Here is a 24,275-nt window from a genome sequence, read left to right on the forward strand (position 1 = left end):
TACATTAAGTAAAGATTTCAACAGTTTGCTCCCACACAGAAACATAAAGTGAAAAATAATAGATGATTTTTTAAATGATGATAAAATCAGATCAGACTTATTGTCATGTTTAATCCCAGTGAGAGTCAAGTTGGGAATTGATAATTTCTTTTTTTTTTTTTACAGAAGATCAGTATAGTATACATTAAGTAAAGATTTCAACAGTTTGCACCCACATAGAAACACAAAGTGAAATATACTGTTTGAGTACTCGTTATAGCATTAAATCTCAATGTACAGCACATTAAGGACAGAGATCCTACATGAAGAGTAAGTGCACAGTGACTCCTGTTGTTGACTTTACAAATTGACACTCCTGTTTATGGCATCAGTAATCTCCCTATGCTCCAGTCATGAGTTTCCAAGGCTATGGAAGCCTTTTGAGTTCTCCAACTCTTATCTTGTTTAGACAAGGTCATAGTCAAAGTGGAGGTTCTCTCCTCCCTTCAGAGAAAGGTACCTCCTTCTTTGAAGACCTGTTCTTTCCACTGGGATCTCACTCACAGAGATCTTTCATTTAGTTGTTGTTGGTTTTTTTTTTTTTGGGTTTTTTTTTTTTTTTTTTTTTTTTTTTTTTGCCAGAGTGTCTTGGCTTTCCATGTCTGAAATACTCTCATGGGCTTTTCAGCCAGATCCGAATGCCTTTAGGGCTGATTCTGAGGACAGAGTACTGTTTAGGACATCTGCCATTCTATGAGTCTGCTGAGTATTTCGCTTCCCATGTTGGATCACTCTCCCCTTTATTTATTCTATCGGTTAGTATTAGCAGGTACTAGACTTTTTATGTGCTCCCTTCGACTCTTAGTCCTTTCATTATGATCAATTGTGAACTGAAATTGATCACTTGGACTAGTGAGATGGCATTGGTACATGCCACCTTGATGGGATTGAATTGGAGTCCCCTGGTATGTTTCTAACTCTACCATTTGGAGCAAGTCAGCTTGAGCATGTCCCAAATTGTATATCTCTTCCCTCTCTTATCCCTACTCTTATGTTTAACAGGGATCACATTTCAGTTAAATTTCAACACTTAAGAATAACTGTGTATTAATTACAGAATTAAACCAGTCATATTAAGTAGAACAGACAAAAAAAAAACTACTAAGAGGGATAATGTATTAAGTTGTTCATTAACAGTCAGGGCTACGCTGATCAAGACACCGTTTCTCATAGTGTCCATTTCACTTCAACAGGAATAGTTATAATTATTTCAAAATGTAAAGTAGCAATCATTAACAAGAATGTGGAGAAACTGGAACTGTTGTGCATTTGTAATGGGAATTTAAAGTGTTGCAGTCACTGTGGAAAAGTTGATGTTTCCGCAAAAAGCTAAACTTACCATTTGGCTCAGCCAGTCTACTTCTAGGCATCTACCCAAAAAGAACTAAAAATAGAGTCAAAATGATACTGCAGCAATATTCACAATAGTCAAAAGTCTAAACAGCCACATGTTTACAACTGACCATGGGTAAAAAAAAAAACCTGTGGTGTATTTGTATGATGGAATATTTTTAGCCATAAAAGATAACGATGCTTGTAAAATGATAGATGCTTAGTGCAATATAACAGGCACAGAAGGGCAAATATTCTATGATTTCACTTAAATGTAATCTCTAGTTTAGGCAAATTCATAGGGACAAGAAATAGATTAGAGGTCACCAAAGGCTGGAGACGAGGGCAGAGTGGTATTATTTAATGATTACAAAGTTTCTGTTTGTGGTAATAAGAAACTTTGGAAATATATAGTTGTGATGTTGCCCAACATAATTTTATTGAATTGGGAACTTAAAATCATTAATATGTGTGAATGTGTTTGCATAGCCCTACTCATATATTTGGAGATATATATATATATATTTCTCAAAAGGAAAATTACACCTAGAAAATATAGCAGCCCCAAGTTTTATGCATAGAATAACACTGATCCAAATATTTTGAGCTGGAAATAATAGACTGAGAGATGATAAATATAAAATTATAGTAAAGGATGTTAATGACCTCTTCTTACTTTATCAATTGCTAGAACTAGTATACACAAAATTAGTAAGGGCTGGCATTGTGGTGCAGTGAGTTAAGCGCCTCCTGCAATGCCAGCATCCCATACAGGTGCTGATTCAAGTCTCAGCTGCTTCACTTCTGATTCAGCTCCCTGCTATTAGCTGTGCCTGAGAAAGCAGTGGAAGATGGCCAAAGTTCTTGGGTCCCTGCCACCCTCATGGGAGACTCAGATAGAGTTCCAGGCTCCTGGCTTCCGCATGGCTCACCCAGGGCTGTTGTGGCTATCTGGGAAATGAGCCAGCATGTTGATGATATATTCTCTCTCTCTCTCTCTCTCTCTCTCTCCATCCACCCCCTGCTATGCTGCAGTGCCAGCCTTCATCCGTGTGTGTGTGTGTGTTTATGCATGCGCACAGTTGCTCACCTGAAAGCATATTAAGTATGAAATAGCAAATGTAATAGAAATGCAGTTATGTTTTATAATTTCATTAAATTGTCTTGTGAAACTTTTACTTCAGCACTAAAATTCCTGAACAAGAGTACTTGGAACTTTTTTCCTCATTGCCAAGTGATACAGTTGGTTATAAAGCAGAAAATCTTGCACTAGGTTTAAATTAACAGATAATTTAGCTGTTTCACAGAAGCAGTGAACTGCAACTAGAAAATTAGTACTTATTTCTTCTTCCAAACGCTCGTAAACTAGCATTGATATGGAAGTACTCAGTAGGTTTGAGAACCTGCAAAGCCTCTTATGTGCACTGATTCTTGTATGCATGTATGTACCTGGATTTATATACACCGGAGTTCTAAGCCTGTCCCAGGTCCAAGGTGCCACTACAATTCATCAACTAAAAGTGTATTTATTCCTGCCATTTCCAGGACTGTCCTCTCACCACCCACTTAAGTTTTTGTTTTCCCTGGCTGTCTCTCAGAGTAACGCTAACCAAGCCAGGGCCTTCCATCTACACTTTCATGTACTCTTCCTTACACTCTGGGTATAATTGCTATAGCCAGCAGGAAGCACCATCTTGACTTCTACGTGGAAGAGTATGTCATCACTCCTAGTTTCCTGTACCAGAAGTACCTTTCTTCTCAACAGCCACAGACCACATATACCTTTTCACACATAAAATATAGTTTCATAAACAACCCGACACTGAATGATTCTCATTTCTTTTGTACACTGTGAAAGTGCATATACACGCACGCACGCGTGCCTGCCAGCTCATCCAGCACATGCCCAGAGAGAAATTTTACAAGGACTGGGTCCCGTGTGGTCAGTGACTGACTCCTCTCAGGCATTCACATCTCACTTCATTGACAGTTCTGCACAAGCTTGTGCAAACAGACACAGCTCATGTTGGGGTAGTCGTGTGAGAGTCTGTGGAATGGGGCAAGGCGGATAGCCACTGCTTGCATGAATTATAGAGTTTTTATTGTATAAAAATGAGAATAGATAAAGAAATAATTATTAGTGTGGTTTTTAAAAAGGTAGAACATGTTTCACTTTGGATATTCTTTTCACTTTTACTTAAAAAGTGATGTTTTTGGCAAATAATTCAACTGAAATGGATTTCACAGATATGTTCTGAAGTTATTCTTTACATTTCTTTTTTGCTTTAACAAGCATTTTGCATATATCTGTGTGCTACCTATAAAGTCAAATCTGTTGTATACCTATGGATGATGCATAATTTGATTTTGATTTATTTCTATATTCTACTTCTCTCAGGTTTCCAAGTATTTTAAATGAGTATCATGGAACATTTATTGGCCGATAAATAAATGGTCTAAGAGTTGAGCTTAGTTTACAAAAATAAAAAGCTAACAAATTTACTTGGTGGTGAGGAAGTAGCACCATAGTCACTATATCCTCCTTTTTATTAGGCGGGCTTGTCAGGAACTTATGGACAGCTGCTAAACTTACTACATACCCTTCTTAATACTTGCAGACATCTTGGAGCATCTGTTATCAAAGGGCAAATTATATACTTTCCATTTTGTGTACATTAAAAATGAAATAGATGAATAATTATTAAAAATTTGATAAAAACTATCTTCACCCTTATTGTATACCAGTTTTTGAGGATTTTTACAGGTATAAACTTACTAAAAATAATATACATATACCTACACAGCATTATGTACCACAGATAGTTCTAAGTACTTTTTCAAAATTAATTGATTCTTCATAATACTCTTATAAGGTAGATGCACAATTATTGCCATAATTTCACAGATATGAAAACTGAGATACATAAAGTAAATTGCACAAGTCATCCAGCTAATAAGTAACAGTTGGAATTTGAATCCAGACAGCCTTGCTTCAAAGACTAATTCTGCTACATTAGATACCATACTAAATACTGTAGTTTACACTGTAGATTATTGTATATACAAAAAGAGAATTTTATTGTATTTTTGTATTCCAGTATATTCCCTAGAAATACCAAAATGCCAACAAAGTTTAACAGACATCTCAAACCCTTCAGTGCCATATGAATGACGCATTTTTAATGCTTATTTATTATTTGAAAGGCAGAGTTAGAGAGAGGCAGAGGCACAGAGAGAGAGAGAAGTCTTCCATCTGCTGATTCACTCCCCAAATGGCAGCAACGGCTGGAGCTGAACTGAACTGAAGCCAGGAGTCAAGAGCTTCTTCCGGGTCTCCCATGCAGATTGGGCCATCCTCTGCTGCTCTCCCAGGCCATAGCAGAGATCTGAATCAGAAGTGTAGCAGCTGGTACTTGAACCAGTGTCCATATGGGATGCCGGAACTAGTGGGTGATGGCTTTACCCACTACACCACAGCACTGGCCTCATGAATGATGCATTTTAAAAATAAATTTGGCCGGCGCCGCGGCTCACTAGGCTAATCCTCCGCCTAGCGGCGCCGGCACACCGGGTTCTAGTCCCGGTCGGGGCGCCGGATTCTGTCCCGGTTGCCCCTCTTCCAGGCCAGCCCTCTGCTGTGGCCAGGGAGTGCAGTGGAGGATGGCCCAGGTGCTTGGGCCCTGCACCCCATGGGAGACCAGGAAAAGCACCTGGCTCCTGGCTCCTGCCATCGGATCAGCGTGGTGCGCTGGCCGCAGCGCACCGGCAGCGGCCATTGGAGGGTGAACCAACGGCAAAAGGAAGACCTTTCTCTCTGTCTCTTTCTCTCTCACTGTCCACTCTGCCTGTCAAAAAAATAAATAAATAAATAAAAATAAAAATAAATTTAACGGTGGCCAGCACCATGGAGTGGTAGGCTAGGCCTCTGTCTGTGGTGCCAGCATCCTATATGGGCAATGGTTTGAGCCCTGGCTGCTCCTCTTCTGATCCACCTCTCTGCTGTGGCCTGGGAAAGCAGTGGAAGATGGCCCAAGTATTTGGACCCTTGAATCTGCATGGAAGACCCAGAGGAAGTAGCTCCTGGCTCTTGGCTTCAGATCGGCCCAGCTTCTGCCATTGTGGCCATTGGAAGAATGGAGGACCTTTCTCTCTGTCTGTGACTTTACCTCTCAAGTAAAAAAATAAATCTTTTTAAAAAAAATAATGAAAATTAAGGTAAAATTCTATTTTTTGTCACACTTGGATTCTAAACCCTAGTACAGGCCTGTCTGAACGTCGTCTAAAGTTGGTGGCTAATCCTCCAGCCCTAAAGGATTTTTACATTCCTTTAAACTCAAATTGAATGAACTTCCATAACCACAGACTAAGAGAGTAGTGAGAATCTCAAACTGCTTCCCTAAGAAGTGAAAGAGAAAGAAAAATAAAAAGCAGGCCCTCAGATCAGAAAGCTTGTACATGCAGCTAGGCCATGTTACTTTCCTATTGGATAGAAACCATTTCATAAAGTCAAAACATCAACAACATTACTGTGGGACTGCAATAAAATGAGACAAAGCAAGGCCACTTAATTTTGTCTAAGCACATAGAAACAAGGTCACTGTACCACTCACCAAATATGAAGCACCCACTATCCAAACTAAAATGAGTGACTCCAAATTATTTACCAATTACATCTTTACCTTTGTTCTAGTCTTGCCCCTCTATATATGTTTTATTTAGTTGCCAATCATAAAAATACTTCTACTTTGTGTCAGCATTTACCACTTGGTATCATAAAGTAATGTAGGTCTGTATACAACCAGATGACATTGTGGAAGGGTAACTATGAAACATGAAATACAGAATAACACATAGGAGGCTGTTATACTGTTTAAATTATTAAATAGCAATGAATGCAGTGGATTGATTAAAATTGAAGGATTTTTGCTTCTCTGCAACTCTGTCTCATGGAAGTAGACTCAAGATTAAGATTAAATCACTCCTAAACGATAAAAATAATAAAGAAACACTTTATATCTCTTGGTATAGTATTAGTGTTAGTAAATTTACATTTATGTCTAAACATAAGAATTTATAGAAAATAAAAAAACATTATTAGTTTTTACCTTTAGAGAAATGGGTATATGGATTTGGGTTTTAATTAATACATTCTTTTAGTATTTTCCAAATGGCTTCCAATGGACATACTACTTTTGTAATAAAAAAAAATTAGTTTTTAAAAAAGACATATTGATTTTTAATTAATTTTATTTTACAGTGAAGGAACATGAAATATTTTCTCAAGATGATAAAATGATCGCTTTCAATGAATGATTCAATATAATACAGGAAAAGAGAATTATACACTATAATCATGTTTATATAATTACACAGAATATGTGCACACTTTGAAAATACTGTGATTAACACTTCACTGATAAACAGTAACTCTGAGAAAGTTTTACTATTTATCACAGTCACATAAAATATAAGAACCTATAAATAAGCTGTTATTAACAGTAAGTGTGGTTTTGCCTGAAGTTCTTAATTCTATGCAGGCCTCTTAAGCTTTCAAGTTTTAAGTTCTACTGCATTTCTATTGTAAAATGAGGCAGGCATAACAAAATTAAACCCACTAGCCAAATGACTAAGGAAAAAATACAAAAACAACAAGGGTAAAAACACTTGGGTTGGTTTCCAAGTTTTTTTCTTTCAAAACAAATAAAATATTGGTTTAATTTATCATTTCCAGTAACATTCACAGCCACAGATTAATAGTTACAGGATAAAAGGAATAAACCACACAATACTATATTGATGTCAAGTCATTTACCTCAGTCTACATTTCTTGAAAACATCCTACTACTAAAATACAAGATCAAATAAATTAATATTTGAACTTTTCTTCTATTTCTGAGACATGTTTTAACTGACACTACAAGAAAAATACAGAATACAAGACTATAATTAACTTCTTATATCTTAGGTGACTAGATTTAGTGCAGTAAATCTCAGGACCATATATACTCTGCTTTAGCGATCAATGTCTTCTACTAATGCCTCAAGATTTTTGCAACAGGCTTTAACCTCCTCAATTGCAGCCATCCAATTATCATAAATAATTTTGTCATAAATTGCATCATTAACTTCCCTTACCACCCCCTCCTGTTGAGATTCCAGTGCATCACCTGAGAAAAACAATACTGATCTTGGTATTATGTAAGTACGCAAATTGTGACCAAGTAAAAAATCATCATTTCCATCTCCTCCATTTAAGTTGAGTCCATGAGGAGAAAAGAAATTGAAGAATGAATCCTTGGGAAAATCTTCAGTCACAGTTCGGATTGTTCCCCAGATCCGATGTTTCTGTTTCTTCTTGATGGTTTTCAATGTGACATTCTTTCCTTCATTCCAATCTATCTCACAGCCTGTGGAATATTCAATTGCAGTTCCCCTATAAGGATGGGGATCATAATAGGCCAGCCTTGATTTAAGCACATAGGTCTTCGTCAACAGCTCATTTTTGAAATACTCATTGGGTTTAAAGTGAAATTCTAGTGTGAAACTGAGAGGTTCACCAGGCTCTGAAAGCTTCACTTTAATATCTGTCAGCAGCTTCAGAATAGGCTCATCGTATTTCTTAATCAGAGGAGTGAGTGTGTCAACGTTTTTTAAAACAGTCAGCCAGAAATCAGGAATTCCCTTAGGATCCTCTTTATTCTCTTCTCCTCCTGTAGCATCAGTGTCCTCCTCCTCCTCCTCCTCCTCTTCCTCCTCCTCCTCCTCCTCCTCAACAGCATAATCATAATAATAGTCCTCATAACCATCATCCTCATCCACACATTCATGTACCACACTCTCCTCATTATCATATAGTTCTTCCTCATCATCCATTTCCTCCTCCTCATCGTCCTCAGGATCTAACTTACATTCACATTCCTCTTCCGTGGGCTCATAGATAGCATTGATGATCTGACGTCTTTTTTCCAGTAAGGGTTGATACATCTCAGCAAACTTTCTTTCAATGTCATGAAATTCTCTAAGGAATTTAGATTCCAAATTGGCTGCTCTAGTTTGAAGCTTTTTAAGGGCCAACACACGGTACTTAACTTTCACAGGTAGACTTTCAACGAAGTCCGTATCCAACAGATAACCGATTAGTCCCTTTGGACGGTCTGGTTCTGACTCCTCCTCAGAATCCCCACCTTTTCCCTCCGCTGACCTAGCAGCAGCAGCATCTTCACCTTTTGTCTCTTCTCCGAGCCCAGCGGCAGCTTCCACTAGCTCCCCATCTCCAGGCCCAGCCGCGGCATCTTTACCTGGCTCCTGATGGTCCCCAGATCCCTCCATCATTATCTGATTATCAACCTCTTCTTGGTTGGACTCTGACAGTTCCTTGCGGTCCCCTGACTCGGCCATTTTTCAAAGGACTACACACGCCCAAGGTGGCTGGCTACCACTGAGATGAGAGCTGATCGCCGCAGGAAAACGACTCACCGAAATGTCAAAAGCGGCGGCGGCTGGAGCACAGGCGGAACCAGGAGTGGCGGCCGGACTGTGGCAGCGGCGGGGGACGGTGCTGTGGGGGAGAAAAGACGATGCTGAGACTGTGAGAGCCAGACCAGCGGCGGCCTGGGCTGCGCTGCTGAGGGCGGCGATGGCTGCAGTGATGGGTCCTGAAGGAGCGAGCCAGAGACTGCAGAGAGCCGCAGTGAGCCGATTACCTCCGTAAGCAGCTGCTGCAGCAAAGGGAAGAAAAAAAAAAAAAAAAAAAACACCAACGCCGCAATATGATTACGCAGCTGTCTCTTGGCTAAATTCTCTTGGTGCAAGTAGCTGGCTGCGTCACTCCCTTTCCTCCCACAACTCTGCTCTAATCTCATTTGCTGAGCTGTAGTGATGGACAAACCCTAAGCCAATACATTTCTGTATCAGGTTTCCAACTTCGTTCACCTTTCCAGGCAGGTTCTGAAATATGGCTGATTCATGCACCTCCCAGCCATCCCCCACAGTACACCCTTCCCTCCTCCCCCGCCACACACACACACACACACACACACACACACACACACACTTCCCACGGAGTTTTCTAGAAACCCAGCTTTTATTTAGCTTTCAACTAATGTTATATTTTTAGAATTTAACGTAGAGCTAAGAGAATATCGTAACCCAAATGTCGAAAAATGAGAGGAAAAGCTCCTAGGCATTTAAGTCTATCCCTTTGATTTCAGCCCCAGGCTGTGGGGAGGGGAGAGCTGGGAAGGGGTAGAATTTACAAAGAGAAGCTAGAAAAGTTTTCAAATACTCAAAATTAACATTAATGGTCCTTGAGTAGTGTGACTCTCAGTCATTTAAATATGCTGTATTCTGTTTGTATTTTTCCACCAGCTATATTACTTTAAATGAGAAAATTCACATAACATTTCTTGTGGGGGAGGAAGAGGTGAAATGGAGGTGAGAGTGAATAAGAGCCGGTGATAAAGAGCCAACGTGGCACATCCAACTACATAACCAATGAAAACAAAAGACAGTAAACCAATTCTCTGACTTACCAATAACCTCAGTTCTAATAGTGACTTTCCGTTTCCTCTTTTTTCATGCTGGCTCTTTAAAAAGCTGTGGGAGAATTTTAATAAGAAAATCCAAATTATAAGTAATAGTTCTGCTTAAAAATATAGCATTTGCTTGATACTTTATATAGTTAATTGGAAATAATCCAAATCTCATCACCAAAAAGATGGTTAAATATATGATAGTCATAGGGTAGAACACTATGCAGTCTATGCAGTAGTCAAATGTTTTCTCTAGGTAGAAATCACTGGTGATGTTTGTTTTATCCACATCTCCAATGTTGATAATTTATTAATTGAACAATTTTTATAATCATAATTACCTGTTATTTTCCAGATTTAGAGAATAATTTGCATTGTATGATTATCACAGAGATAAGCACTCTCACATATTTTTGCATTTACTTCCAGGTCCTGTTAATTTGGAGATAATCTTTTAACTTATTTTAGTTCTATGTACTTCACAGAATTAGAGTATTTATAAAATTCAATTTTCAGGCTCATGTCCTTAGTTATGAGTCCCATCATTCAAACTTTTCCATTTCTATTTCTGTAACTGTAACGTTTCCTGCAGTTTTCTGATAACAAACACCATACCTGCTCATTTTAGAAAATTTAGAAAATGAGATTTTGGGATTTAACAATAATCAGTAGTAATTTCACAATCCGTTGAGTACCAACTTGAACATGTTGGTCCCTTTCTTTCTAACTTATTTATTCTAATATTATACTCACATGTTTGTGTTTAGGCTAGAGGTTTCTAAGATTTAAATTTAGATAGACTCTTCCACACACTTTTTCTTTTATTAGCATATCTCACCATTCCTTAAATGCTCTCCAAGAATGTGATTTTAAAAATAAAATTCATTGTTGCTTACATATATTATACAGTTAAACTGAACTATTATAAAAGATAATGAAAAAGTATATTTATCTACTTTTAAGACTTAAGAGTCCTCAAAAGCATACAAACAGTCACAGAAACCACGAGGGAAATGATGTTTCATCCTTTAAAAGAAAAAAATATGTGACACCAAAAACACGAGCAGCAAAATTAAAATATAGATAAACTGGACTTCAAAATTTAAAACTTTGTGTACTAAAGGACACTGTCAAGAGAATTAAAAGGTAACCAACCCATGGAATGGGAGAAAATAATTGCAAATCATGTATCTGATAGATTAATATCATGTGTAAACAAATCAATAACCTACAAACCAACAACCAAACAAACTTACTTGAAAAATGGGCAAAGGACTTGAATGGAGATTTCTCCAAAGAAACAAATAGCCAATAAAGACATGAAAAAATATCACTAATTAGGGAAATGCAAATCAAAACGACAATGAGATCCAACTTCACATGCAATAGAATAGCTATGGTGAAAAGCATACAGAAAATACTAAATGTTGGTAAGCATGTAAACAATGGGAAGCAATGGGAACATTTCCTCAAAAACATTAAACACAGAAGAATGACCATATGACCCAGCAATATTCCACTTCTGAGAATATACCAAAAATGTTTAAAGCATCTATGTACATAAGATGAACATCATTAACAACAGTTAATAACATCAATGAAGACAATAGCAAAAAGTTGGAAACAGCCTAAATGTCCATTGATGTACAAATAAAATGAGGTATGTGTGTGTGTGTGTGTGTATGTGTGTATGTGTGTAAGGGAATATTATTCAGTCTTAAAAAGAAATTTAATTCCATCATACACTACAATATGGATGAAACTTAAAAACATTATGCTAAGTGAAATGTGCCAGATAAAAAAGGACAAATATCATATGATTTCACTAAAGGAGTTTCTTAAAGTAATCAAATTCATAGGCACCAAAAGTACAATCATGGCTACCAGGGGCTGTGGGCAAGGGAGAATGAAAGCTATTGTTTAAAGGGTAGAGTTCTAGTTTAAAAAAATGAAAGTATTCTGGAGCTAGATGGTGATAATGAGTCACAACAACGTGAATGTACTTAATGCCCCTGAACTGTAAACTTGGGTACAATTAAAATGTTAAATTTTATATTATGTTATGTATATTTTACCATAATAAAAGATGTTGAGAAAAACAAACCAACAAAGACATAAACAATATATGATGAGAAATAGTCGAAGAGATGGAATGTGTACATTACACACAAATACATATATATGTAAAACAAATTATTAACATATAAAGAGAATTTTCATGGCTAATATTAAAAAATCTAACAACTCCGAATTTTTACAAAGAAGTAAAGAAATTTAAATCTTTAGATTTTGATTTAGGAATGTAAATTGGTATAAAACCTTTGAAAAACTGACAGTATCTGTTAAATCTAAACACAAGCTTTGCATAGGACCTAGCAATTTCAGATATTTCGGTACACACACAAAAAGGCAGGTACAATAATGTTCATGCCAGCTTTATTTTTAAAATAACTGATTCAGAGCATTTTTTTCTCCTTGTAGTACCTCCTTGTATTGTATATGAAAACACACAGTAAAGATTTAATCTTGTGCATGGTATTAGTTAAAGGCCTCCAGAAAAAGAAAATTGCTTTCAACATGTGGATATTCATGTCTAGTCAATTTGATAAAAGGCTCTTCTTTCCTTAATTAATTACTTTGGTAACCTTTATCATAAAATCAGTGGCCCATTGTTATATAAATGAGCCAAAGATGTCACTTGTGTATCAGCTTTCTCCCTACTCTTCTCCCCCCTGTTGTTATCTTTTTTCACAGCAGGCTAGCATGGTTAGCCTGACAAACTCAAATCTTTACATATCCAAATGTTTCAATATAGCCCAGATAAACATACATTTGTAATTTCTAGAGCCTGCCTGGTACTCCACAAAACTACACCCAACATTTGCTAACTGTGGATAAGAAGGTTCCAAACCACTATTGCCCTTAGGAGCTTTCTGGTCCAGAGATTCCTTATCTTGCTGTTGAACAATGTCACCTAGAAGAACAATCTACTTCTCTGATTCACCTCACCACTGGAAATTCCCTCACTCACTTCACCTTCTGGGCTGTGGCTCCATGATGCTGTTTAGGAAGGTCTCCTGTGGTGAGAGATTTGCCCTATCATTAAATCCTGCCCAGTGGGGCCAGTGAAGCAGGTAAAAGCCACCATCTGCAGTGCCGGGCTCCCATATGGGCACCGATTTGAGTCCTGGCTGCTCCACTTCCAATTCAGCTCTCTGCCATGGCCTGAGAAAGCAGTAGAAGATGGCCCAAGTCCTTGGGCCTCTGCACCCGCCTGGAAGACCTGGAGGAAGCTCTTGGCTCCTGGCTTCGGATCACCATGGCTCTGGCTGTTGCAGCCAACTGGGGAGTGAACCAGTGGATGGAAAACCTCTCTCTTTCTGTCTCTGCCTCTGTAACTCTGCCTTTCAAATAAATAAATAAATCTTTAAAGAAATTTATTTGAAATGTGAACGTCTTTCTTCATTTTCCTTTCAAAATAATTTTCACTATGATGCATCTTTTGTATTTCATATAAATTTTATAGTAAGTTTGTCAATTTCCACAAAAAAATCCTCTGAGATTGTGACAGAGATTTCATTGAATCTACAGATCAATCTGGTGAGCATTGGCATTTTAGCAATAGCAAGTCTTCTAATCCATGAACAAGGGCATTCTATCCATTTGTTTTTGTTTATTTCTCTAAAGTTTATTTCACTTAGCATAATGTCCTCAGATAGGTTGTCACAAAAGCCAGGATTTCCTTCTATTTTGAGACTGAATAATATTCTGTTGTTCAGCATTTTCTTTATCCATTCACTTGTTGATGACAATTTAGGTTGCTTTCACATCTTGGCTATTGTGAATAATGCTACAATGAACAGATGAAGATCCCATACTCATTGGAATTAAAAAGCTTCTCAAGACTGTTTTCTTGCTTGCATTTTGAGGGATGGAGGTGGGCAAAGGGGGGTGTAATGCAAAAGGGTGTGTTTAACAGAACCTTAAAGTGGATTTCTCTTCTGCCTGCCCCTCCCACCCTCTTCAGGATTGTCAGAGCTTTCATTCCACAAAGCAGCAAATGAAATAATGTTATCCTTTAGTATTCATGTGGGATTTGTTCTAAGACCACTTGGATACCAAAAGCTCCTTATATAAAATGGCATAATCTGTGTATAACCTATATACATCCTCTTGTACACTTTTAAGTCATCTCAGTGAATATTTCAGCACAGATTGTCAGATTTATTTGTTCCAATTTTCTCATGAATATTGTCTTATTGCTGCCTAGGCAGCCCATTTTACTGCCAGTCTTGCTTCTGGTTCCTTGGCAATGTTTCTCAAAGCTTCACCTTTTACATAAAACCAGGCTTTCATGGGTGTTCCTTTCCAGAATCAGGAATTTCCATTTGGTTTTCTTAATAGACTTTTAACTATGAAGGTGATTTGAGTCTGTTTTTACCCAGACTCTGGGCCTGAACTGTGGTTGCAGTTGGGGCTAGGAAGAGCCAGATGATGGCTTGCTCATCTTCGGAAGAGGGTGGAATGTGGAAGTGATGGGTTATATGGGACGAGGGATGAACTATTTGGACTCGATCTCTGTACCCAGGAAGGCAGCCTTGGCTCAAAGCGACTGTGTCCCATCACATTGCAGATGAGACAGGCTAGGCCCCCTGATAGGAGCTAGGATCAGAGCAATAGGAGCCCCAGAGGAGAGAAAGCAATGCCAATATACCTGCAAGTGAGATTGCTGGATCATTTGGTAGATCTAGTTTGTTTTTAAAGCTTGTTTGTTTGTTTGTTTGTTTGAAAGAGTGACAGAGACAGAGGCAGAGACAGAGATCTTCCATCTATGGTTCACTCTCCAAATGGCCACAATGGCCAGGGCTGTATCAGGCCAAAGCCAAGAAGCAGGAACTCCACCCAAGGCTCCCACATGGTTGTCCGGGGATCCAAGTGCTTGGGTCATCACCTGATTCCTTTCAGGGTGTGCAATTAGCAGGAAGCTGGAAGCAGAAGTGGGCCTGGGACTTGATCCCAGACACTCTGATACGAGATGTGCTATTCCCAACATTGGCTTAACCCACTGGGTCTCAACACCCACCCCTAGTTTTGTTTTCTTGAAGAACCTCCATACTGTTTTTCATAGTGGCTACACGAATTTATATTCCCATCAACAATGCATAAAGGTTTTCCTGTTCTTCACATCCTTACCGATATATATTTCTCTCTCCCTCTCCCTCTCTCTCCACCTCTCTCCCTCTCTCCCTCTTCCTCTCTCTTTCTCAAATAAAAACTGTCCTAACAGGTATGAGGTAATATCTCATTGTGGTTTGACTTGCATTTCCCTGATGATTAAGAATGTTGAGTAACTTTTCATGTGTCTGCTGTTTATTTGTAAGTCTTCTTTGGAGATCTATCTAGTTTCTTCTTATTTTTAATAAGGTATTTGTGTGTTGAAGAGAGGGAGTTTCACTTGTATGAGTTTTTGATATATTTGGATATTAAGACTTTATCAGATATAAGAGTTTGCAAATATTTTATCCCAATTCCATGGACTACCTTTCCTATTTTTAAAAGGAAAAAAATCATTTATTTACTTTTTAAAGATTATTTATTTGAAGGGAAGAGTTACAAAGAGGCAGAGGCAGAGGCAGAGGCAGAGGCAGAGGCAGAGGTAGAGAGAGAGCTGTTCCATCCACTTGTTCACTCCCCAGATGGCTGCAATGACCACAGCTATGCCAATCTGAAGCCAAGAGCCAGGAGCTTCTTCCAAGTCTCCCGTGTGGGTACAAAGACCCAAGCACTTGAGCAATCTTTAACTGATTACCCAGGCACATTAATGGGCAACTGGCTTGCAAAAGGAACAGCTGGAACTCAAACCAGTGCTTATATGAGATTCCAGTGCTGCAAGCAGTGGCTTGAACTGAGCCACAATGCCAACTCCTTATTCATTGTTTTTGAATAATGTTTTAGTTTAACATACTCCATCTTCACTAATTGGCTTTTGTTTCTCGTGTTTTTGGTGTCACATCTAAAAAATCATTGTCAAGATTAAGATTTAAAAGCTTCATTTCATCTTTCTTCCAGCAGTTTTAAGCCTTCAGGTCCATGATCCAGTTTCATTCTTTTGCATGCAGATATGCAGTATTCCGCAAAAAAAAAAAAAAATTTATTAAAGAAACTGTCCTTTCTCAATTGTGTATTCTTGGTACCTTTACCAAAGGTCAGTTAACTGTATTTGCATGTTTTTAGTTTTTGGTTTTTAAATCTGTTTTATTGATCTATGTTTCCAGATTTTTTAAAGATTTATTTATTTATTTATTTATTTGAAAGGCAGAAATACAGAGAGAGGAGGAGGAGGAGGAAGAGAGAGAGAGAGAGAGAGAGATTCTTCCATTCACTAACTCACTCCCCAAATGGCCACAACCACAATGGCTGGGGTTGGGCCAGCCCGAAGCCAGGAGCCAGGAGCTTCCTCAGGGTCTCCCGCTTGGATGCAGGGGTCCAAATACTTGGTCCATCTTTTGTTGCTTTTCCAGGCGCATTAGCAGGGAGCTGGATGGAAAGTGGAGCAGTCGAGTCTCAATCTGGTGCCCAAATGTGATGCCAGCGCTGCAGGCAGAAGTTTAACCATCTATACCACAGCGCCAGCCCATATCTATCTATTTTTATGCCAGTATCACAGTGTTTTGATTACAGTGGCTTTATAATATATTCTGAAATCTAGAAGCAATTGATTGCAGCTTTGTTCTTGTCCAAAATTGCTTTGGTTACTCAGGATATTTTGTGATTCCATATGAATTTTTGAATTGTCTTTATATGTGAACACATTGGGATTGTATTGAATATGAAGACTACTTTTGGTAGTATTGACATATTAATAATAATAAGTCTTATAACCTATGAATATGTGATACATTTCCATTTACTTATGTCTTTTTAAATTTCTTTCAGCTATATTTTCATTGCACATTTATCTTGGCTCCTTTGTTAACTCTTATTATATTTGATGCCATTGTGAATAGAATTGTTTTTCTTAACCTTCTCAATTTCCTTTTAGGATTGTAGTGTTAGCATATAGAAATATAAGTGATTTTTTGTATGTTAATTCTTTCTGAATTCACTTGTTAACCCTTTTGTATGTGTGTGTATATATGTGTTCATGTGGGGGAGAGAGAGAGAGATTTACTGTTTTCTGCATATACAATCATCTAATCTGTGAACAGAGGTAATTTTACTTCTTGCTTTCCAATTTGGATGACTTTAACTTCTTTTTTTGATCAAAAGTTCTAACTAGAACTTTCTGTACTGTGTTGAATAAAAGTGTAAAGTGGGCATCCTTCCCTTGTTCCTGATCTCAGAAGAAATGTTTTCAGTCTTTTACCATTAGGTATGATGTTCATGGTGTTCACTCTGGATTTTCCATATATGATTTTACTATTAGTGTCATTTTAAAAGTTCATGGAAATGGAGTAAAATATGTTTTAGTGCAAAATAATTTGAAATCCATGCATATGAGGAGTATGAAAAGTTCATGGAAAATTCTTATTATGAGAAATCTCTGCATGTATTTGAAATTTTTTAACTAAAATAAATTTATCTTTTAATTCCATTCCTCCATGAACATTTTGAAGCATGCTTGTATATTGAGATAGCTTCCTTCTACCCTATTTTGTTGAGAGTTTTATCATGAAAAGATGTTGAAGTTTGTCAAATACTTTTTCTGCAACAATTGACACAATTATTGGTATCTTCTCTACATTCTGTTCATGCAATGATTTGCATAAGTTGATCTTCATATGTTTTTTTAAAGATTTATTTTATTTATTTGAAAGACAGAGTTACAGAGAGAGGTAGAGACAGAGAAAGAGGTCTTCCATCTGCTGGTTCACTCCCCAGATGGCTGCAATAGCCAGAGCTGCGCTGATCCAAAGCCAGGAGCCAGGAGCTTCTTCCAGGTCTCCCACGTGGGTGAAGGGGCCCAAGGACTTGGGCCATCTTCTACTGCTTTCTCAGGCCATGGCAGAGAGCTGAATTGGAAGTGGAGCAGCCAGGACTCGAACTGGCGCCCATATGGGATGCCGGCACTTCAGGCCAGGGTTTTAACCTGCTGCACCACAGCATCAGCCCCGATCTTCATATGTTAAACCATCTTTATGTTCCAGGAATAAATCTCACTTGGCCATGGGATATAATTCTTTTAATATTGCAGCCACATTGTTTTCTAGTATTTTGCTAACATTTTGCATCAATATTCAAAAGGGTTTGTAGTTTTTTACTTTTCTGTAAAATTTTTACTGACTTTGAAACCAGAGAAATTCTGGCATCATAGAAAGAATTAAGAAATGTTTCCTCATGTTCAAGTTTTCAGCAAACTGTGAGAAGGACTAGTCTTAATTCTTTAAATGTTTGGTGGAATTCTGAATACTGTCCTGAAAATGAAAAAGAGAGTAATTGTATGGGTTCATCATTATGTTTTAGTGAAAATCTTGTTTGAAACCACTGTGGGGAACAATGAAATAGGTCTCAAAAATTAAATATATTCCCAATATGATCCACAGTTTTTATTTTTGGGTGTATTATCAAGAGAAATGAAAATGAGGCTGGTGCTGTGGCATAGCAGGTAAAGCTGCCACCTGTGGTGCTAGCATCAGAGATCGGTGCAGCTCCGGCTGATGCGGCCACCTGGGGAGTGAACCAGTGGATGGAAGACCTCTCTCTCTCTCTCTTTCACTCTCTCTCTCTCTCTCTGTTACAGCCGTCTCCAGTAATATATTTGGCAAAATAGTGGTAAGTCATGAGCAACTTCACTCCAAAGAATGCTCCATGCCTAGCCTTCTTCTATCTTTTCCCCTGCCTTGTCTAGCAGAAGCCAAAATCTCTGTTAATAACTGAAACTGTTTTGTTGTTCTCTCCTGTAATGTATTATACGTGTGTACATATCACATGCATACATGGGAAAATTTATTGAGATTTATTTTAATTAGCTTATACTTGTGTTAGATATTCAAGAAATATTTCCAACTACATGTATTCTTAAAATTTATAGAAGACATTGGATCTTTCAGTAAATATTTTTATAAGCTATTTGACAGCTAAAATTGTTTGTAAAGTGTTCATTTGATATTGAGTTACTGAGAGTAAGCAATCTGGGAAGTCTGACTTGTTCCCTCATTTCTGTATTCTCTTCAAGATGCAAAACTGATTCTATTCTGAAGAACTCTCAATCAGGATGTACAGTTTGATCTTCAGAATTTAAGGGATGGCTAACAATTTTCTGTAATAATTGCCTGGCCACATATAGAAGAAATTATGATTTCACAGTTAGATTTATTTTGCCATGGGGACAGTAAACAAGCAAAATCTCCCTTTTCAAACCAAACTAAGGGAGAGTTAAAAAGTTTTAACAATTACTTCAAACTTTATAGGCAGCTTGGATAAGGTGGTCTGCATGTTGATCTTACCTAGAAGGACATAGCTCTCCTCATGGGCATTGTCTTATCTCACAGAAAGAGCATTGTGACCACAGATTTTCAGCTCGGGCCACCAAAGATTAGGGATGAGATTTAGCTTACCCTTGGCTGACATTCCTAAAGGCTTCCTCTGTGGTCTGCTTTAACAGAGACCAAGAGGAAGAGGAATGATCTAGGCAGCAGCAGCAATGTAAGGATAGGTGGCAGGACAATTAATGGCTGCTTTACAGAGTGATCTGATATCAAGGAGACCAAACAAGGCCAGTCCACCCCCAAATGGCACTTGTTTTCTATATGAGGAGTCATGGCAATGGGCAATCAGCTGTCGTGAAAAGCCTTGTCAGCTTTAGGCCACTGGAAATGGAATTGCCCTAGGGGTTGAAGGAATCATGGGTCAGAACCACAGATCCTGTTGGCCCCACACTAAAAAGCCCTTCACTCTGCCCAGCTTACAAAGTAATTACAACCATCAGGAGGACAGCCTAGGGTCAGTAACAATCAAGGCAAAGCTGTAAATTTTTTTAGAGATGCCACCTATTTGATACTAACAACCTATGCAGGCCAGCTCTCCTCCCAGGCCAGCTAGGTAATGGAAGTCAACAGGATGTCTTCCCTAAGGAGGTTCACACCTCCCTTATAATGTCTTATCCAGTACCACATATGAAGAGATAGATAGGTCTGGACCTCATATATACCTGGCTAGACCTTAACGTCCACTTGATTATTATTAAGCCCCTTTTGTCAGTTTCTGTTTGCCTCTCATGGGAAAATTCCCTCCTGTTTTGAAAAGCGCCTTTCTTAGATCTTCTAATAATTACTCTGCCCTTAGTTTTGAACCCTGTTTATCTAATCTGCTTGTTAGATTCATTTCCTGTAGACTTGAAGCAGCAAAATTCTAGATGGCCATGCACATGAAACCTTGAGTGGAGACAGTTTCTGTGAGGTAGTGCTGCATACCCCTCAAGAGGCCACCTTCTGCTGGAAACCTGCCTTGATACAGGTCCCTACTTCATCCCTACTCAGCTTGAAGAAGTCAGAGTAGTCCTCGCCCTAACCCTGACAGCAGCCAGGGTTTCCATCAAAAGAGGGATGAAATGAGAGAGCACAGGACTAGAAGCAGGCCAGACTAACTCCATCCTTTCCAGCATCCACACACTAAACAAAACAAAGAGCATTCTTTCCTTTGGCATCCAGGCATTCATCTATCTTTCCACTAACTAGAAAGATTCTTGCTTTCCTGTATCCTCCATTGTCCTCCTCATTTTGGGCATCTTTTCCACAATGGGAAATATTTCTAATTTCTCCTTTTACCCTCAAAATCATAGTGCTCCTATTCATACTATGGATAATTAACTTATTTCAAAAGTCCTTACAGGAGTGTATGACTGCTATATCCCAAGCCATCATGCAGGAACAACACAAGATTGCTATTCAATCAATCTGATCTGGAGTATAGATAACCCACCCCGTGTCAGCAGGTAGTAGCCAGAAAGAAACCAGTGCTCCATTTCCGTATTTATACTGAGATTCATGACCCATGGAACAAGGACATAAGTCTCAGCCATTTTAGGTTCTTGTTAACCCTGCTTTCTTTCAAGAGACCAATTCAGTCTCACACTCTACTGTTCCCCACCTCACCCCTGCATTTTTCTCTAGGCTTGAAAGCCCAAGAAAAACTTGAAAAACCTGTATGCAGAAGCTCATCTCAATCTACTGCCCCTCAAGCCAACCCCTAGCCCACCTAAGATATAAAAAGGCCCAGCCTGCTGGGGTCTGGGCCCTCTACCATGTGTTGGGTCTGTGTGCATGCTGGCAGTTGGTCAATATCTATGTTTATTTTCTTTTAATAAATTCAGTCTGGCTGTGAAAAAAATAAAAATAAACAATGATACCAAGACAAGAACATACTCACTTGTAATAGAATGAAGTTGGACTCTTTACAACAACTGTACTCAATATTTAACTCATCTGAGTCACTGCCACCCATATGGGAGACCTGGATTGAGATCCTGGATTGAGATCATGTTTCAGGCACTTGGAGAATCAAGTAGCAGATGGAGATTGCTCGCTCTCTCTCCCCCCCCCTTCAAATTAATTAAATAAATAAAATTTTAAAAAGAAAAAAATCCATCTATAGTAGCATCAAAAAGAATAAAATAAAAATAATTGTGAATATGTTTATAAAGAGATAAAAAAGAATAAAATACTTAAGAATAAACTTACCAAGGAGGTAAAAGAATTGCATACTAAAAACTAAAATACATGAAAGAACCAACTACAACACAAATAAATGGAAAGATATCCCATCTTCCTATAGTAACACACTTGATACTCATTTCTTAAAGATTTATTTTTTATTGACAGCCAGCATTACAGAGAGAAAGGGAGAGATACATACAAAGAGGGAGAAATCTTCTATCTTCTGTATTGCCTGGGTTCAATACCCACCTCTGGCTCTTAACTCCAACTTCCTGCTAGTAAAGACCCCAGGAGACAGTGATAATGTATAAAACACTTGGATTCCTACTGCCATGTGGGAGACCTGGACTGAGCATCCAGCTTCTGGTTTCCAGCTGGTCCAACATTAGACATTGTGGGCATTTTAGGGGTAAACCAGCAGATGGGGTTTCTCACCTCTCTGTTTCTACCTCACAAATAAATAACTTAAAAAATGGTTTACCACAATTAGGTTGTTTTAACAATTAAAAAGTTCATACTTGGCCAGCTCTGTGGCATAATGGATAAAGCCATCTCCTGCAGTGCCAGCATCGCATATGGGCACCAGTTCGAGTCCTGCTGCTCCACTTCCAATCTAGCTCTCTGCTATGGGCTGGGAAAGCAGTGGAGGATGGCCCAAGTCCTTGGGCCCCTGCACCTTCGTGGAAGACCCGCAGTAAGCTCCTGGCTCCTGGTTTTGGATCGGCACAGCTCCGGCCATTGCGGCTAATTGGGGAGTGAACTAGCTGATGGAAGACCTCTCTTTCTGTCTCTCTCTGCCTCTTTTTCTCTCTGTGTAACTCTTTCAAATAAATAAATTAATCTTTTTTAAAAAGTTCATACTTGTTAACATAATTCAAATGAACTGCCTATATGAAAGGGGCATGCAGTAGAAACTCCAGTAGAGCCACACGTTACTAAGATTTCTAAACTATTCCTAAATGCAAATTTGACCTCCTTTACCAAACTTAAAATCAAGCCTTTAGGACAACCTGGTCAAGATCATGTAACTTGTTTCTCCATATTACTCCTAGCTAACTAAAACTAAAAACCTTGGAAACAAGTAAGAGGCACCAAAGGAGAACTCTGAAAGAAGGAAAGAGGAAGACAGATCTACTGAGGACCCCATAACTGGAGGAACATAAGCGATAGGCAGCCTTATGACTCCACATCAATCAGAAGAGACTGGCCCAGGTCTAGTGTTCCTAACCTCCAATCTGGCAATAAACGTCACCCAAGTAGGCACATTCTTTGCCTAGAAGAGCCTTCAATCTGTTGATAGAGTGCTTTGATGAACAAAAGTTTTTAATTTTGAAGACGTCAGAATTATCTATTTCTTTAGTTACTTGTTCTTTTGGTGTCGTGCCAAATAAAATCTGTTGCTAGTACAGAAAGTTTTCTTATAAGAATATTACACGTTTGCTTCTTATATTTAGGTCTTTGATGCAGTTTATTTTATATGACCTGAGATAGCAGTGTAAATGCATTCTTCTGCATACAGATATTCAGCCGTCACAGTACTATTTGTTAAGAAGATTATTCATTTCCCTCTTGAATAGTCTTGATGCCCTTGTTGAAAAATAAATCTGCCATTGATATATGGGCTTATTTCTGGACTCTCAATTGTATTCCCTTATATATGTGCCTCTTTTTATGCCAGTACCACTCTACCTTCTTTATGGTAGTTTTTTTTTTTTTTTTTTTTTTTTTTTTACAGGCAGAGTAGACAGTGAGAGAGAGAGAGAAAGGTCTTCCTTTGCCGTTGGTTCACCCTCCAATGGCCGCCGCGGCTGGCGCGCGGCAGCCAGCGCATCACGCTGATCCAAAGCCAGGAGCCAGGTGCTTATCCTGGTCTCCCATGCAGGTGCAGGGCCCAAGGACTTGGGCCATTCTCCACTGCACTCCCTGGCCACAGCAGAGAGCTGGCCTGGAAGAGGGGCAACCGGGACAGAATCCGGCACCCCGACTGGGACTAGAACCTGGTGTGCCGGCACCGCAGGCAGAGGATTAGCCTAGTGAGCGGCGGCGCCGGCCGTTATGGTAGTTTTGTAGTAAGTGACAAAATCAGAAAGTGTCATTTTAACTTTGTGCTCCTTCTTCAAGACTATTTTGACTATTGAATTTGTTTGCATTGTCATATACATTTTAGGATCTACTTTTCTACCTCTACAAAAAATGATGGTTATAATTTTATCCTTGAATCTCTAGATCAATTTAGGAAATAGTATCATCTTAGCAATAGTAGATTCCAAGCCATGAATATATATCCTTCCATTTGTTTTCTGAGTATTTTGTTGTTGTCAGTGGAAAATCTTGCAATCCCTCAGATTATTTTCAAAGTATTTTGGTATTTTATATTATTATGAATAGTTTATTTAAATTCATTTTCAGATTGTTAACTACTGTTGTATATAAATCTTACTGTTGAACCATTTTATGCAAAGATTTTGCACTCAGGATTTCAACCAACCACAAATCAAAAATATTTGGAAAAAAATGCATCTGTACTGAACATGTGCCAATTTTTTTGTCCTTATTCCCTAAACAATACAGTATATCAACAATTTATATGATTTACATAGTACTTATACTGTATTAGGTATTGTAAGAAATCCAGAGTTTTTTTTTTTTTTTTTTGACAGGCAAAGTGGACAGTGAGAGAGAGAGAGAGAGAGAGAGAGAGAAAGGTCTTCCTTTTGCC

The 24,275-nt window shown here is 38.4% G+C and overlaps 1 protein-coding gene across 1 annotated transcript; it reads right to left on the reverse strand.

Moving 5' to 3' along the window:
* Positions 1 to 585: 585 nt before the first annotated feature.
* On the reverse strand, positions 586 to 9,180 carry NAP1L2 (nucleosome assembly protein 1 like 2). The gene has a single exon (XM_070066972.1). It carries the CDS (start codon positions 8,767 to 8,769, stop codon positions 7,384 to 7,386), a length of 1,386 nt encoding a protein of 461 aa, XP_069923073.1. The 5' UTR covers positions 8,770 to 9,180; the 3' UTR covers positions 586 to 7,383.
* Between the last annotated feature and the right edge of the window lie 15,095 nt (positions 9,181 to 24,275).

The sequence above is a fragment of the Oryctolagus cuniculus genome, chromosome X (assembly GCF_964237555.1).
Source record: "Oryctolagus cuniculus chromosome X, mOryCun1.1, whole genome shotgun sequence".
Lineage (NCBI taxonomy): Eukaryota > Metazoa > Chordata > Mammalia > Lagomorpha > Leporidae > Oryctolagus > Oryctolagus cuniculus.

Excerpts from the sequence above, each read along its gene's own strand:
- NAP1L2 (XM_070066972.1), bottom strand. The coding sequence starts at position 8,769 with ATGGCCGAGTCAGGGGACCGCAAGGAACTGTCAGAGTCCAACCAAGAA.